The sequence below is a fragment of the Acipenser ruthenus genome, chromosome 29, assembly GCF_902713425.1.
Source record: "Acipenser ruthenus chromosome 29, fAciRut3.2 maternal haplotype, whole genome shotgun sequence".
Classification (NCBI taxonomy): Eukaryota; Metazoa; Chordata; class Actinopteri; order Acipenseriformes; family Acipenseridae; genus Acipenser; species Acipenser ruthenus.
In genome coordinates this window covers 7697158-7715095 of record NC_081217.1, presented here as the reverse complement: position 1 = coordinate 7715095, position 17938 = coordinate 7697158, and the positions used below count along the sequence as shown (strand labels likewise).

Here is a 17938-nt window from a genome sequence, read left to right as displayed (position 1 = left end):
ACTGTACTTTGGAAAGTGAAATAACACTGTGTAGTGGGATTGATAGTGAGTGAGTGGTATATTTTCACTTTGTGATTGCAGGAGGAGCTAGGGCAGATCATAAGAGTCTGTCTTTTATTATCATTTAATCATTCTGCAAAATAAACAAAACAGGACCAAACATATAATGGCATATATAGCTGCATTAAGCAGTATCACATTTTGTTTTTGTGTGGTTTGAGAAAAAAAAAAACAAACACAACTATTTGAAGCAATGCAACCTGTAAGTCTTGTTTTAAGATGACACTTTGCAAGTGAATAAGTATACCCATCAAATGGTAAATGGGATGCAGCAGGCAGGCTGTCCATCGTATGAAGCTGATATAGTTGAGAAAACAAGATCAAAGTCTCACAGTGGCTTCAGATAAGTCATCCATAGTATTGAGCTTTAATGTGAACAGCAGAATTTCAGAATTGGCAAGTGAAAAATGTTGTTTTCAGTGTACCGTAGAATCCCCCTGCAGTTTAGTCCTACAGCTCCAAGATGTCGCTGTAGTCTCCACAGTAAGCCACGTAATGAGCAGTCATTCAACAATCATTCATTATGTCAGAACGCTGTAAATGGCTGCTAACCTTAATTTAATCCTTACATCTCTGTGAATACGTAGAACAGGATTTTAAAAGGACGTTTTTTTCAATATTATTTCAGAGAACTTATAAGTGTAAATACGTTACTTATAGCTTTTAATTTACCAGTACACTTTTATGCAAATCATTTTGGAAAAAAAAATAATAATTACATTTTCTGGATGGCACCGGGCACAAATATACATTTCATCAACAGAAGAGACGATATATAAATATCACAGAACAGTACAGATATTATAACCATTTATTGGAATGTAGGCATTTGATAGATTCTGTAACCTGTGTAAATTGTGCTTATTTATTTTTTCTTTGCTTTTAGTGGTTTTGTTTTTAAATATAATGTAAAAAATAAAGGTTGCTCATAAGAAGCCCATAAGTGTTACTTATGTTTGCATGAAAGACAAACACAAAAAAAATCAGTTCTCAGTTCTTGTGCATTATATATTTTGCTATTAAACTTAAGCATTGTCAGTTGGTTAACCCGGTCTTCGTTCATGGGTTGACATTGCTCTGTGAAAATGTGTCCATATGAGAAACACTTCTTTCAGCATCCACAGAATTGGTAACAATTGACAAATATATTTTAGCCTTCCTTGCTAAACTAGGCAATAGTTCTGCATTTCTCCAAAATTCAAAGAAATTTCACTACCGTTTTCGTTTGCATATAGTTGATATAGTTTCTGATTTACAGTGATCATCAAACCCTGGAATACAATCTAACAGAAGGGGTCATTTATCGAAACTACAAACATGTCGTGGGTCTAAAATCCTCACTGCCTTCAGAAACTTGTGAGCTGCTTAATCAGGGTTGTAGTAACTCGTCAATTTTTCCGAAACTTTGTTGAAAATTTTAGCAACACATTGTTTGTTTATTCTGCCCTCTGTGCTGTGCAACTCTTGTGCCAGTGCTCGACATGTATTTATTAATTCTGCAATTTTATTATAAATTTGAATTCCAACGTTGCAGCTTTCAAAATAAGTTATTCCCATCAGTGTGCAGCACACCAGGTGGATATTTCTGCGTGCGCTCTCTCAAAGAAATGCTTTTTGAGTTTGTTTGGTCTAAAACAGCAAGTCTCGAGGTAAGCTTTTTCTTTAAACCCATCAATTTCTAGAATGGCAATAACTGTCCCTTGTAATTAGGGCGTGTTTTCTAATTAGTCAGAATTTTATGGGTTGATTACTTAATTATTATTTTGATCAGTTTAGCTGGGTGGCTACACGGACATCTGGAGGATAGGACTGAATTGCAGGTTAAAAGAAACAATTCATGAAAAACACAGTGCCCTAATTATTGGGTATCTAAAATACTAAATATTATGTACAGTAATCTGGAAAGTGATATTTTATTTCACATGATCATGCGTTATGATGAATATTCATTAGAATATAACTAATACATGTATGATGAAGTTTGCAGTTTTGCATTGGCAAGATGCAGCACTTTATGCTTTAGGACAATTATTCTACATGACAGGTACAGTAATTTCTTTCACTATGTAATTCATATGGGTTAGCACAATGCAGCACCATTCTCTGTGGATTAACTTTGACTGTATGCTCGTGTTATTGTAAATATTTCGACAAAAGCCTGTCAGATGGATTCATAACGAACACCGTTTTAATTTTTAATTTTTTTTTGTGGCAATATTAAAATATTTAAAAAAGAAAAAATCAAATTGCATTGGGGGAAAAAAAAATACATAATCTAAAACTCTTTGCAATTTTCCATTTGTATTTCTCTAGAGTTTGCCCATACTATTTGTCTCGGTCACTGAAGCAGCAAGCAGACGTTATCTTTATGCCCTATAACTATCTGCTAGATCCAAAGGTAAATTATATATTTTATGATCTATTTTATGAATATATCCTCTCATTCTTGCATTGTATGTCTGTAAGCTATGTATTTCTACCTAATGTATATGGGGCTTCATCCAAAACATATTGCCACAATTCCCCAGTGATGGTAATCGCTTATGCCTATAGATTTCTAAATGGCTTTCATTGTTTTAAAAGGTACATTTTGCTGTTTTGTTTTGCTTATAATTATGCTAGCCCCTAATGAAGCAGACAAGCTATTCAAGAGGGGCATCATTATCTTGCTTTAATTGAGCCGTTTATCCTTCTAATGTTTCCATTTCCAGTGTTGTTATTTGGCTGGGGTATCAAAGTTCATTTCATTCATTCGTACCTAAAAAATAAAGCCTCTAAAAAATATATATATTAGATGATTTGATCAATATTTTGCAGTTAGAAAGGATCAATCAGGTCTACAATAGGTCTTATTTCTGATGGACAGCTGTGTCTTTCTCAGTGTGGATTTGTTTTAATAAAAGCAATAATTTGTGTCATTATTCCACAGAGTCGAAGAGCGCACAACATTGAGCTGAAGGGAGCTGTGGTCATTTTTGATGAAGCCCACAATGTGGTAAGCAGTTTCGACAAAAGAGTTTGTACAGAATTATAATACGGTAGCTGCTGTTAAAAATGGTCAGCCTGGAACTGAATGTGTTTTGGTGGTGGTTTTTGTTTGTAATTAAATAAAGGTGTGTTTAATTGATGTAATTGAAAGGAATTTGTTACAATAGGAAATTCAGTGGCACAATTATTACTAAGATAATAGTCACATGTTTTATATGTTGACTGCAATGAAAACTATTACAGCAGGTGAATATTATTGCTGTTATTTGAAATGGAACTGCTTTCCTCTGGGCATTCCCAAACCTCTGCATGTGGTGAAAGCACTATCGATATGTCATGCATTGATTTATTGAGTATGAGAATTAGAATGACAATGTATAGAATGAAAACAAGAGTACAGTAGCACAGTCATCAGTAGAAAACAAAGTGGGACACTGTACCAGAGGAATTAATTGTCAAATTGTAGGAAACCTTGGCTGCTGTTTCAATGAGCCTGTTCTTTGTAGAGGGTCTGTATAACACATTTTATTCCAGACAGCTGTGACAAGCATTCTCTCTTGCAGTAATTCTCCCTTCTGAAGTGCAATGCAGTCTTGACAGCCATATCTGGTTTAACATGGAGGCAAGTCCTCATCCCATAACAAGATTCATCTTAGAAAAGAATAATTTAAAGCAGTAAAAGAAAACAAAAAAGAGAATTCGTGGAGGAGATGACATTCCTCGTTCCAAGAGGATGCACGTTTTTGTTCATTTAGAAATTGCTTCCTGCCTGCATCTGTTTATGAAGACACTTCTACATGTTACACCTAATTAAATGGATATCTGGAAATTGTGCTTGCATTCATTGTTGGTGCCATAAGTTGGATATCCTATGTACACGTGGTTACAGAGTAAAGGTTAAATAGTAACAAGTACTAAAATCAACCTCATTACAAGCACACATAATTATCTCCTTGTTTTACAGTATGGGGTTGTGAACGATGGGTATATTATTCATGCAGCTTGAGCTACACATGGGATCATTTCTCCAGAGAGAGATAAGTGATGTGCTCTGGGTGGTTGACATTTACTAACATCCTTGTTCTCCACTGAAATGGCTTAAAATGTTGTAAGTTCAAAGGCTGCTTCCAGTAAACTTCTTTGTGTAGGTTAAGGTTGTTATTATTATTATAAATACATATGTACTCCATATTGGCGTAGAATATTTCGAAAGTGTCAGTGGTCATTAAGTACAATACATAAAAAAGAAGCGGAAATGTTACATTGCTCCTTCGTTAAAGCAGAGGCATGGAATTGTGTAATTTTATTTTCTACACAGTGGGATCATGATTTCTAATAGGAAAAACTGCTTTACCGTTCCTGCAGCAACATCTTTCTTTCTTTGTTTGCTGTTACAGTTGTTCAGAAAATGCAGTTCCTTTTTTCTGTTCCGCCATTGATGCTGTGGCACTGTTGCTTTTATTCCAAGATAATTGGCACTTGGGGAGGCAGATCTGAATTTCTGCCAAGATTTCCTTCCTGCAGCTACAAGCTTAGGGCAGGCTGTGCTGCAAAGTCATATATCATACTGAACAAAATCCAACATGTCAGCTGCGAGATTGCAAATATAAAGGGAATAACAAAACTACACAATAAAGACGAATACCTTTTAAATCTGTGTTGTATTCACATCACACAGATGTGTCTGTGTTACTGTGTATAATCAATACAGGGAACAGGTTTCGAGCAGTATAATGGAGCCAGTTTGAAAGATTTGTCCTTTATTTTCAACAATTCTTTTCATTTTTAGGAGAAGACGTGCGAGGAGTCTGCCTCGTTCGACCTGACTCCTTATGACATCGCAACAGCAATCGAAGCTGTGAACCGAGTGCTTTCAGAACAGGCCAGGAAGGTCGGGCAGAGTGATGAAGAGTTTCACATGGAAGCGGCTGTCTCAGGTTTGCCCTTGCCAGCTTGGCAGTTTGAAATGTGAAACCCCCGAATAATCTGTTGGTTTACAGGCTTTAAAACAGAACTAGAAAAACGAAACCCTTTTATGATGCGTTTAGTAGATTCAACCCCTCCCCTTTATCACTATCCCTTTGTGGCCTGGATTAAATAAGTTACTTCAAATCAGTTAAAGACATTCCTTGAGGCCTCTGCTGACATGTATCTACGCTTACTGTTTATCTAACTTACAAATACCTACAATTTTTGCAGGACTGAAAATGGATGTCGTTGATATAGCTAAAATCAAAAGTAAGTTGTGACACTATTTAATTTATATAACGAAAATATATCTTGCTAACTTGTATCTGTCATATCGGGTAACAGGTTTAAATGAATATTATTTTGAAGTCGGCAAATTGAATGCAGAGCCTATGTGATATATTTGCCAGTATGGAATATCTTTGCTGGTTATTATTATTGTACAAGGTGTGTATCGATCATAAGGATGGTAATTAGCTAACCAGGGAGTTTGAGATGTTCAAGGGCTGTACAGTAATGGTCCATGCTATGGTGTAAAAAACATCTAGTTATAGTATTAGAAAGACATTTTTTTCTTTTTCTTTTTGGTGTACCACAATAGAATAGGTTAAGTCATTTCTGGATTGTGCATATTAAAATACTGGAAAGTCAAGTCCCATTGATGCATCCCATGTAATGGGTGTTGTTGGTGCAGAATTTAATGTTACATTAGCCAAAACAGCACAAAGATGTTTTTGTACATGAATACTGTAAAGCCCTTGCTATCTGTGGCATCTATGTTTTGTTTGGATTGCAATATAGTGCAAACATTCAAAACCTCGTGTTTTGGAATTAGCAGCCCTTAAAGAGATCTAAGGGATATACATAAGTAAATTATCTGTCAAAACACGCTTTTATACAGTAGAAACAAACTAAAAAAAAAAAAAAAAAAATGTATTTAGCAGACTGCCTTAATTTCTAAGGGTGTTGCATTCCTGGACAGATGCCAGAAAGCAAAACACAAGAGGCTTAAAACCCGTATTGGAAACGTTAGTATGTTTGCTCTTTATGACCTATGAGTGAGACTGTTTAGACCACACTGTAAAATTGTATGTAAAGTTTTTTTTGAGGTGCTAAAGGCACAATATATCAACAAAAAAGTAGAAAAATGCCAAGCATTCACCAAACACTAGCAGTCTTGCTTTCCAGTTTTGCAAAAATATATTTCGCTAGAAGATTCAAAACAAGAATACAAAAATAAAGGAAACAATTTCAGGTCAAAGTCAATGCGTGTTTGGCCCCAGGCCTTCGACAGGGCGTCACACTCCAATCCTTTGACCAAGACATTTTATACAAGGAAATTAGCCAATGACAGGGGTGTCTGTTTTGCATGCTTGACTGGCTCCAAGTAGAGCACAACAAACACAGATGTGTTCTGTTCAGCACTGTAAGTTGTGTTCAGTTTGTGCAGGGCAAGATTGAGAATCCGCAGTCTACTGTATCAGCAGAATGTAGTGCAGGCAAGATCATTTATTTGTATTGATTTATAAATCAATACAAACAACATTTAGAAACCTTTTTTTAAAAAGGATTTTTTAAATGATTTAATGTTGTTTAACCCTTTTTAATGTTGTCATTAAATTAAATGAGGTTGTACAATATGCTGTTGATACCAGTCAAGGGGCTCACTGTAAATTCCTTAAAAATGAAATACAAAAACAACCTTTTTTTGAGCCTTTGTTTTATTCCCATCAAAGTGATTCTTCTGGATCTTGAAGCTGCCATTGACTCAATTGATCTACCTGCAAATGGCAAAGGAGTAACTAAACCAGGAAGGTGAGTGGCATCAAGCCAAGTGTAACATACCAGTGTACTGCAAGAAGCAACAAGGCCTGTGACATGGATTCCCCCTTGCCAAGGACTTTAATCACAAGTATAGCCCAGTCACAAGGTATCCTAATCTCGGTCATGCTTTCTTACTTTCCCATGGTTGTACAGCTTTTTTATTTTTATTTCAAAGCATTTCATAGTTTTCTATTAAACAAAATAAACACATAGGAAAAAAGATAAAAAAAGTTGTTTCATTCTCTTGATTCAAAGTTTTGAACAGTTGAAGTGATTTCTAAATTGCTGATCTCTCTGATTTGAGGTTTGCATAAGTCTTTAGATCTAAATATGCAAGCCCCTGTTCTGTACTGGCATCGTTACAGTTTGTATGAAGCATAGGAACTTTGAAGTAACTGTTCAGTGTCAAACAGTCACATACTAGGGGTACTCGAGGGAGGACTGCATAGGTTGAAGTTGGCAGTAATTTGAGTCTGTGCAGAGCTTTGGGGTACTCATTAAAGTGCAGCAATACTGCAATAGTTTAAACTCCTCACAGAATTCCTGTAGGAAACATGTAAAGGTTATTGATGGGAGAACTTTGTTTCCTACATTTGTTGAATAATTAGTGTATTTTACCAGGAGATGTTTTTTCTCCCCAGAAAACGTAGTTTTACGCACAGTAAAATTCTTACAAAAAAAATTACAATTACAATTCATTACAAACTGGTAAAGTCTAAAGTACTTGAATAACAATACACAGTGCTGCCAAAAATAAGCTGTGGGGTCACCTTGCCTATTGATGAGTATCAGGCTAATGGTCATTCTATCTTCTGCATACTGTTGTGTTTGGTACTGAGACTGAGCTATTAAAGGCTGAAGTTTTTCCTTCACAAAATATTGTACTTTTAACTATTTTTTAAAAAGCTGTTGTTCATCATCAGACATACATTGAAATCAAGATAGAGTGTGAGACTGAGCCAATGTCTAGTCATTTAGGCAGAGATATGTCGCTGTAAATTAGGTTTGATGTTCCACAACAAATGTTGTTTGAATAAAAAATACCACCATCCTTTTTTCAATTGTAACTTCTGAAAAGGCTGCTTTTTTGATTTTCTATGAATTCTGGCTATAACAGGGAGTTATTTAGCTCTTTTGTGTAGCTTTACCTGTGCCATTTTAAAAGTATCAAAAGGTCAGCCCATGCTTCTGCAGATATAGTGCCAGCCCCTGCAGGGCACTGTCAAACTGACACCACAGTAAATTAGCTCCACGATCGCATGACACATTGTAACCTTTTATATATCGAACAAGGATTGTTAGGAATTACAGAACACGGACTCTCTGATTAATGAGAGTGGAGCTGAATTTAAAACAATAATAATAATAATAATAATGCTGTGATGAACATGAGTTCTTCATGTGCCAATATTCTTTCAAAATTCAAATGATTATTCTGACAAATAGGCTAAAAAAAATAAAATATATATATATATATATAATATGGATTTCTTACAGATTTATTTCCGATTATTTATGCATCCGTTTCCATTGCATTATTTTATACCTGGTAATTTTAGCCTCCGAATACATTTCGAAAATATGTTTTAAAAGTTTCTAGCATCGCTGTTTCCAGACAGGCCTCTGGAAAATCTCAGTTTTCTCATTACTTTAACTGGAAAGGTAAGACAGTGAAGACTATGGATTTCAGCTGGTGTTACATGGCGAAGCACATAAATTCTGGAAGCATTTTCTAATAGCAAATCTCCTATGTGACTATTTTATAGCTGGAAAAGCAATGTGCTGTGTACTGTTACAATCTGATGGATTTTTCATATGAGACTCTGTTTTTTGAAGTGACTCAAGTCCACTAGGTACTCCTCTGAGATCACACATGTCTGATTTTCATCTGTAATGTAAAAATGAAAATTAACCAAGAGTTTATTTTTTATATACAGCTTTATATTTGAGCTTTTTAAAAAGGCGCAGCTGACATTTGAAACAAAATCTAGTGTCCTGGAAGCTGTGGAGATGATAACTGGGTTTCTGGCAGGAAGTAAGTAGTTACTTACTAGTCTACTATATTTTAACAACACATGTGCTTTTCATAAGTCATGCTTATAATAAATCTAAGAGGTATTGGGTTTTGTAATATTTGATAATAGACTTAGCATAGCGAAATATTATGTTGCATTATCTAATACACGTAGAACTAACTATAACCCATAAATCCAGATAATGCCAGCTGCAGATTTCTGCCTGCAAAATGTGTTAATTCAGTGTTCTTATACTGTTTGTTTTTCATTTCATCAAGAGGTAAAGGGAAGGATTTGATATCTTTGCAAAGGTGGTAGAATACTGTAACTGTTTCCTGAAAAAAAAAAAAAAAATCTTTCAATCGAACAATGTGTGCTTGTTTCATATTGAATCTAATGTTGATATGCAGTGGTGCAGAGAAAGATAAATCAAAGGTTAATTTATTCGCTGCCCTTTTGTGTAAATCATTTACAAATAATCCATTAACCGCGCCTGGGAGCATCATTCCACTGATTAGCACCGTACATGTTGCTTGCAGTGATGTATTTATTACATCACATGGATGCTTCCCATAAAAGAATAAACATGTGACACCAGATTGCAAGCACTGTCACTGCAGAGTTTCATGTCTGCTGGCAGTTTCTAAGGCACTGCACGGATAGTTAACTGGCGGGGGAGAGAGAAATGAACCAGACCAGTATAGGTCACGTCTTAATGACGCAGAAGAAAAAGGATCAATACCTATTGAGAAGCCTCGCTGCTTGGCTTCTGTATTACTTTTAAGTCTGCTTTTTTTTTTTTGTAGGCGATGGCATTTTTATAAACACATTGGGATTACAAAAGCTCTCGGATATTATTCAGGTAAGGAAAGCTATTGCAATGTGGAATATACACAGACTTCAACGCTGATATTGAACCGGCAGTAATCTTTTATGGCTATGAAAAAGTTTAATTAAAAGGAAGTACAATTGAAATAAAACAAAACAAAACATATATTTGGATGTTCTGTGATCATATTTTTGTGTGCAATGTACATAACATTCAGACTATAAGATTTAAGAGGCACATAGATTCTCATGCACCTTGATGTCTTATTAAAAGTCTTTCCAGGCAGTATTGCCCTGGCCCTAGAAATTCATTCTTCTTGCTTGAGTTTTGCGGACAGTCTCTGTTCTATGCTCTGGAAATGTTATGCTGTATTCCAGTAAGCCCCTTGCCATTTGCTAATGTGTTTTAGGGTGGCAGGTTTACTGTTACAATCTCATTTTCGGTGGCTTTCAGTGACGCGCTGCTGTGCTGAAGTAAACAAATACTGTAGCAATTTCACATACATGATTTCAAATTTTATAGCGCAGAATCCTAATTGTATTTTGCTGGCCTGTGTGGTAAGTTGTACTGTATATAAATATATAGCAGTTTATTGATTGATTGCTTGTATTTATGTCTTATGTATTTAATTGTGTTACTTGTGTGTTCTTTTCAGTTCTAGTTGTCTGCCCTAGATGTATGTAACACACGCACGATCAGCCTACATTCGTAGACGAAGTGTCTTTTAAAGATGTAAGGTCCAGAGATACCATTTTGGATCGCTGTGCAGTAGGTGGTGCTGGCACTAATAGATAAGACACTAGCTTGATCTAGTCTACATTACATATGTCAAAGGCACGCAACTTGTATTGAAGAACAGCTCCTGAACACACGGTCAGAGCTGCTGAACACAGAATTACCAAACAATAAATAAATGCAGTATTTGAGTAATTGCAGCAAGAATGATTGCAAACAATTAAAAAAAGGTAAGGGAAAAAATATAGAAGCTTCTGAGTGACTGTAGTTCTTCCAGTGTTTCTCAACTCCATGTTGAAAGACAAACACACTCTGTCATGTTAGTGGCCTTTGAGGACCCGGAGTGGGAACCACTGCACTTATTCCTAAAACTGTATTTACACAAACTCTTCAGTTACTGTATTCCTCTTCCCTTTGATAGATTGTTTTCAGCAGTGATCCACCAGATGGCAATATTGCTCTTGCCCTGGAGCAGAACATTGGAAAGCATTATAAGGTTAAACAAAGTCTTTTATTTAGTTATTTTTTATGAACAAATAATATCTAGCATGTGATTATAGAAAGTGTTTTTTTTTTGTCTGCTTTAATAGGTACATATCCAACCAGATAACAGCAATCAGAAAAAGAAACAGAATACTGATATATGGTCAGCATCTGCAACAAAAAAGCAAGGTATGGCTGCTTTCTGTCCTCATGCCTTTTTATGATGATTCCATTCTGAGCAGTTCATAATTTTCTCCCCTATACAGCATGTGATATTTAATGTGTCTAGTGCAGTGGTACTCTACACTGTCCCTCAAGATCTATTCCAGTCCTGGTCTTTATTCCAGCCAGGTCCTAAATTAGTTAATTGCCTCTTAGCAGTTTCAGTTAACTACATTAGAACATGCTTGGAGTAAAAAGCTGGACTGGACAAAGTTGAGTATCACTGATCTAGTGACTTAAGTTTCTTTTTGTATTGCTGTCAATATACAGAACCGGTACACTAGATGGCGCTGGCTCTTATAACTAAGCAGACACTGCTGATCTAGCCTGTGTTACATATGGTGGTATCAGACATGGAAATCATAGAGCATGCATCCTGTATGGTATGTTGCGTCAAATCAGTCATGCAGATGTTTATAGAAAAAGAGGTAGAGCGCATGTGGCTGTTCAGTTCATGTAACCTGTAACTTCTTAAGGGTTCAAATACATCAATTCCTGGAAATGTTTTTGCTGCGCAAGAGATGTTTAATTGACTTACTATTTATGTATTTATTTGTAGGGAAAGTATTGAGTTACTGGTGCTTCTCCCCTGGATTTAGCATGAATGAGCTGGTACGCCAAGGAGTACGATCCATCATCCTGACAAGCGGAACCCTCTCCCCACTCTCCTCTTTCACATCCGAAATGCAGATGTTAGTCATGTTGTTAGGTGTCGTTTTTTTATTCGAGAGCAAACGAGAAGGAAGGCGGGAAATCATTTTAGTTTTTTGAGGAGTAAGAGCAATAGGAATTTGCAAGAACCAAAGTGAGACGATTTTTGTTCCCTGAATATTGAGTTTGTGAACATATGATGCGCACTAGTTATAAAAACCATCAAGTAAAAACACGAAATAGGCTGTACCTTGAATCAGTTTGGCCCGAAGACAGCCAGTTATAACTCTCATACTGCAATATGATCTAGAGCTTTTTCCAGGGAGAAATAAATGTGATGTAATACTCAAATTATATATCACATTTCTCAGTTTAACTGCATAAAGGAATAGTAACAATCTTCACTGCTTGTTATCGCTTCCATTTAAACAGTAAACTGAGAAATGTTATACATAATTTGATGATTAAACCACATTTAAGATATCTTTGTTTTCTGCAAACCTCTGTATATCTGATTTTGAATAAACCAGATCTAAGCATCAGTTTTAACAGTAATAGAAGTCAAACTGTAGTGTAAATGTACATTGCCAAATTAGATTACAAAGGGTTGCAGTTATGTATAGGTTGCTTTATTGTTAGTTTGAAAACCTAATAGATAGTATCTTTTATTGTAGTGAGTTTCCTGTTACCCTGGAAAACCCCCATGTGATTGATAAACATCAGATCTTTGTAGGAATTGTCCCTAAAGGGCCAGATGGGATCCAGCTGAGTTCAGCGTTTGACAAAAGGTAAATGCGTCCTATCAGTTGGATACCTTCCATATGTTTTTTTTTTTTCTTTTTCACAGTGTTTCAAGTTGCCAACTGCACCAAAAGAATAAGTAGAAATTACACAACAAATGTATTTTATTTATGTGTGTGTAAATTTTACAATGAACTTTAACAAGCGTTTTAACCAGCAGAAAATGCTATTCGAAAGCAGTGTGTTGCTGAAAGACATTTAACGTGGTGTCCTTTATTTGTACTTTTAAGGTTTACACCTGATTACATGGCATCTCTGGGAAAGACTGTCAGTAAGTGGCATACTATTTTACATTTTTATTATTCTAATATTAAATCTTGATTTTTGATATGATGAGTGTATATTACAACAGCTAGACGCATGGTTTATCGAATACAAGCTCATTTATTATTAGACTTAGGCATGTGACGTTAAGGATGACACGGTACACTCTTCCAGTAATATACAAGGTGGAAAAAATACACTGTAGGGAAAATGATTTGCTCACGTGGCTTTGTGGTGGAATGCAGGGCGTTCGGAAAAGCGTATGACTCATTTAAATATAAGGAGCGATGCATATATTTCAACTGGCAGTTGCTGGCGCTGGATTTTCCGTCGCCCTCCTCCAGCTGTCAATATGTGTGTGCTTGGCAAATTATTATACTCTAGCAACGCTTTGGTGGCAAAATCAGCCACCCATTGAATTCCCACTTGTTTCTGAATTCCTGCCAGAAATAAACAAATCCGCATCGCTGTGAGGTGAGAAGAGATGCTATTAAGGAAACATCCTCTCAAACAGACTGATCACTTACAGTCTACACATTGTTTGGTTACTTTGCAGGACTGTTATTCAATATATGTTACATGAACTTTGTTTTGTGTCTTCCAGTCATGTAAACACTGGATTATAGTTGGATTATCCGTTTTCAGTCATGTAAACAGAAAACTAATATTCTGATTTTGTTTAGTTTTTTTCAAATGAATGCACTGACTGTTACCCTGGTAGGATGATGTTCTAGTTTTTGAAGAACTTCTTAGGAGGTATAAGAAACGTCATGAACTTAAAGTTCAGTTTCCCAAGAAAATACCATCAGAATATATATTTTTTTAATATATTTTTTCACTTTCATTGCCAGCTAATGTTGGACGTGTGGTACCGCATGGGTTATTGGTTTTCTTTTCTTCCTACCCTGTCATGGATAAAACTATTGAGTACTGGAAGGTATGTAGTTTACCTGAGAGTTGGTATTGGGACATTTGTGTAGTTTATGGAGAAAACATTAAATGAATCTCTACATTTTTCAGGATAATGGGCACAGTAGCCGAATAGAAGACATAAAGCCCATGTTTGTGGAACCAAGAAATAAAGGAGCCTTCACAGAGGTTGGTCTTATTACACGATGCCTGTCTAGTTAATTAGAAATATTGTCCATAGTTTTGCCTGCGGTTAACTTTTTCTACCTTTTTCACTGTGCAGACACCTGTAATGTGAGGTTTACATCCTTAGCGTCTTGTTTTAATTGCATAATATAATTATTAAAATACATAGATTTATCATGTATGTATTTTTTTTTCTGTGATCAGGTTATGGACGGTTATTATGCAAAGGTCAGTGATCCAAAAACAAATGGAGCAAGCTTCTTTGCAGTGTGCAGAGGAAAGGTATATATCATTTATTTGTGTGTGTGCGTGTGTGTTTTTGTAATATTGATATCTTTTTTGATAGGTGGATTACTAGTGCTGACAGTTTCCATATTCATTTCTTTGAAAAGGTCTACTTCACCCTGTATTGTAATGAATTGCTGCCCATTGTAAAGTGTTGCCCAGTCTGGCCCTGGCTGCATTATCTATGCCTATCAAGGCTTTTACTGCAAACAACTTGGGTACCCTTTTGTATCTGGGTTGGTGGTAGTTTTGTAACATTAACAGGGTTATTGCCACACAAAACACTTGTGTTCTGCTCTTGGAACAATAACATTTCATGCATCTTTCCATAGTGGCATGTTATATAATGAACTAAAACATTGCTATAAAACATACATGTTATTGTGTCTTATTTGTAGGCTAGTGAAGGGCTGGATTTCTCAGACACAAATGGCAGGGCGGTCATCATCACAGGTCTACCGTTTCCCCCTAGAATGGACCCCAAAGTTATTTTAAAGATGCAGTTTCTGGATGAAATGCGAAGGAAAGCAACTGGTGGAGTAAAGGTGATATTGGTCTCCTATTGATAGATACATGACCAAAAGTACTGCATAGGTACTTGATGTCCAGCGAATCTTGAATGATAAATACATGTTATGTATCGGTGGGATTTATAGTATGACTAATTTATATGTAAAATTGTCCATCGTTAATGATCATTTTATCTTATTACACATCATAATATATTATGTACTATCCCAGTGATGCATAATCATATCATGATAGATCAATTAGCCACTGACAAACCGATTTGAATCTAGTTAATGCCATAGGGCAATATGAAATTTATGAGGGACAGAATGACCTTTTAATGTAAATGTGAAATGCCATTCAGCAATGAGCAGTACAGAGAAGTACTACCACACATCCAAATAATATACATGAAGCCATGTGCCAAACTATTATTTGTTTATTTAGCAGACGCCTTTATTCAAGGCGACTTACAGAGACTAGGGTGTGTGAACTATGCATCAATTACGTCTCACCAGAAAGACGGAGCACAAGGAGGTTAAGTGACTTGCTCAGGGTCACACAATGAGTCTGGCTGAGGTGGGATTTGAACCAGGGACCTTCTGGTTACAAGCCCTTTTCTTTAACCACTGGACCACACAGCCTCCTGAAGTACTATGACAATTACACAGAATGATACAAAACAGTATTTCTCAGAAAGTTACCTGTACAGTTATTTTTGCCTTAACTAAACCGAGAAACTAAATTAACAAGGCATCCCTACATACAGTAAAAATGCAGCAGCGTCTCTCACAGTAATTATAAACACGAGAATTAATGTTAACACAATGGTTATTAACACAGCACCACCCCGCACACGTTAAATACAGCACCAGCAGCAGCTCTTGATTAGTCTTGCGATCACAAGTCAGTTTTGAAAAGAATAAATAAACCATTTGAATTTGAGTTTGATGATGATGCGTTATCAGGTTACAAAACAGTACTGTATCAGTTTTTAAGTGGTTGGCAACTAATCGCTATCAGTGCCAAAAGGTGTTCTTTTAAACAAAGTTCCTGTACCGTTAGGCGGAGCATTTACAATGGGAACATTCAGTTTCACCACAAGGTTGTTCCCTAAGCCAAAGTGTTCTCTTAGGAGGTCTTGCTATACGCAGAGACTACTGTATTGTAGTTTCTTCACTTTGTGCCCGTTAGGGCCAGCACAGGTACAGCTCGGTAGTGCAAGCATTACTGAGAGATTTAAATAGTCCAATGTGGTCTGAATGTAACCTCTTTCTCTTTCTCTGTTGTTCAGTTTTTATCAGGGCAGGAATGGTACAGACAACAGGCCTCTCGAGCTGTGAATCAGGCCATAGGCAGAGTCATCAGGCATCGACAGGATTTTGGAGCAATATTTCTCTGTGATCACAGGTTTGCAGGACATTCAAGCTCTTCTTTGGAATTGACTTGTAAATATTATTCTTGTCTATAGCGCAGTCCCAGTTTTTGGGTGCTTACAACTTCTGATTGCCTGTTTTTTTTTTTTGTTTTATGATAAAGCATGTTTCCAACAGCGGCAAATTTAATATTAGCTTCAACTTAACCATTTTTAAGTGGCCCCCTACCCTGAAATGTTTAATCTTAAATGATCCACGTACCAAAAACCTTCTCTGTAATGGGAATTGTATTAGTGGAGTTTGAAGAAGTTTGGGTTTTCTGAGAAGCAACTCTCACCCATTTACCAAGCATGGCTTTAAATACTGCATACATTGCTTTTTTTTTTTATTATAATTTTTTTTTTTTAGGTTTATGAATACCGATGCTAGAGCACAGCTGCCATCGTGGGTCCGTCCCTTTGTAAAAGTGTATGACAACTTTGGGCACATAATCCGTGATGTGTCCCAATTTTTCAGAGTTGCTCAGAAAATCGTAAGTTGAACAGCACGAGATTACTCTACATACATATACATATTTGTTTTAAACTGTAACTATAATTAACTCTTTTTTTTCCCCTGTGAACTATTTTTAATCTCTTTTGCTAATCTCATTCTGTTCAGGGTTTTTACCAAGAACTCTTATTGTAGAACAAGGAAGTTCTAATTGATTGCACTGAATGCACAGTAACTCCATAGAATAACAAAGGCATGCACTTACTGGAGGTGAAGTTGGGGAAATTGGAATGCAGGAAAAAGGACAATAAGCAAGACAATCTGGTGTATTGTGGGGAGGGTGATGGTGATGTGGTCTGCAGTAAGCAATATGCAGTGTGAAAATTGTATTCATAACAGCTGGTACTCTTTGCTCTCCAGATGCCACCCCTCAAGAGCAAGTTTTCAGCCAACTGTGGTGCAGTTTGTTCAGCTGAAGATGCATCCAGTGGCTGCTCGTCGTCTGGTGGCTCATTCTCATCTGGTGGGAATTCTTTTGTGAGGAAAGCCAAGATGTTGGATTCCCACGTGCCAAGTCTTAAAAAAAGACGGCTAGGTATGGGGAGAGGAAATGGGGGATATTTTCACTTAATTCCTTATTTCTTTTCATACGTGTGTTATGTGGAAAAGTACTGTAGTTACCTAACGTCATAACTTCTAAATGTATTTTGTTTTTCGTGCGCCCTCTCTCTTGTCTTGCAGATGGTGGTTTGCACTCCGACGGGGATGGCATGGCAAGTCTTTGTATCGAGTATGAAACTGATATGGATTCGGTGCGAAGGAAGCCAGTGGGTCTGCTGGATGCTCTGGAGCACAATGATAAAAAGCCAGGGCAAGAGACGGAAAAACTTGTAGGGGAAGAAAAGGTAAAAAAACAACACAACACCAGCCTCCATGACTAATGATGTGTGCTGTTGTGATTCATAAAGGTTGCATTAAAGTCACTGTATATCTAGATACACATCTTGATTGACTGCTGTAGTCACTAATTATAGACTATTAACCTTTATCACAAAAGAATGTATTATTTATTTCTATTATTTATTTCTTAGCCGACGCCCTTATCCAGGGCGACTTACAATTGTTTCAACATATCACATTATTTTTTACATACAATTACCCATTTATACAGTTGGGTTTTTACTGGAGCAATCTAGGTAAAGTACCTTGCTCAAGGGTACAGCAGCAGTGTCCCCTACCAGGGATTGAACCCACGACCCTCCGGTCAAGAGTCCAGAGCCCTAACCACTACTCCACACTGCTGCAATGTAGCACTAAGGAATGTTTGACGGTTAATGTAG

At 36.5% G+C, this 17938-nt stretch overlaps 1 protein-coding gene across 3 annotated transcripts in view; it reads left to right on the top strand.

Annotated features, from left to right (window-relative positions):
• rtel1 (regulator of telomere elongation helicase 1) overlaps positions 1–17938 on the top strand; it is a 35864-nt gene that overhangs the window by 8661 nt on the left and 9265 nt on the right. For all 3 annotated transcript variants that reach the window (XM_059003730.1, XM_059003728.1, XM_059003729.1), the window contains exons 8-27: positions 2374–2458; positions 2990–3055; positions 4838–4985; positions 5248–5286; positions 6753–6831; positions 8778–8875; positions 9662–9717; positions 10841–10915; positions 11010–11091; positions 11684–11816; positions 12450–12563; positions 12807–12847; positions 13692–13777; positions 13861–13938; positions 14140–14217; positions 14619–14765; positions 16025–16140; positions 16515–16638; positions 17019–17193; positions 17340–17503. In XM_059003730.1, coding sequence (XP_058859713.1) covers positions 2374–2458; positions 2990–3055; positions 4838–4985; positions 5248–5286; positions 6753–6831; positions 8778–8875; positions 9662–9717; positions 10841–10915; positions 11010–11091; positions 11684–11816; positions 12450–12563; positions 12807–12847; positions 13692–13777; positions 13861–13938; positions 14140–14217; positions 14619–14765; positions 16025–16140; positions 16515–16638; positions 17019–17193; positions 17340–17503 — 1984 coding nt within the window. The remainder of the gene's footprint in view (positions 1–2373; positions 2459–2989; positions 3056–4837; positions 4986–5247; positions 5287–6752; positions 6832–8777; positions 8876–9661; positions 9718–10840; positions 10916–11009; positions 11092–11683; positions 11817–12449; positions 12564–12806; positions 12848–13691; positions 13778–13860; positions 13939–14139; positions 14218–14618; positions 14766–16024; positions 16141–16514; positions 16639–17018; positions 17194–17339; positions 17504–17938) is intronic.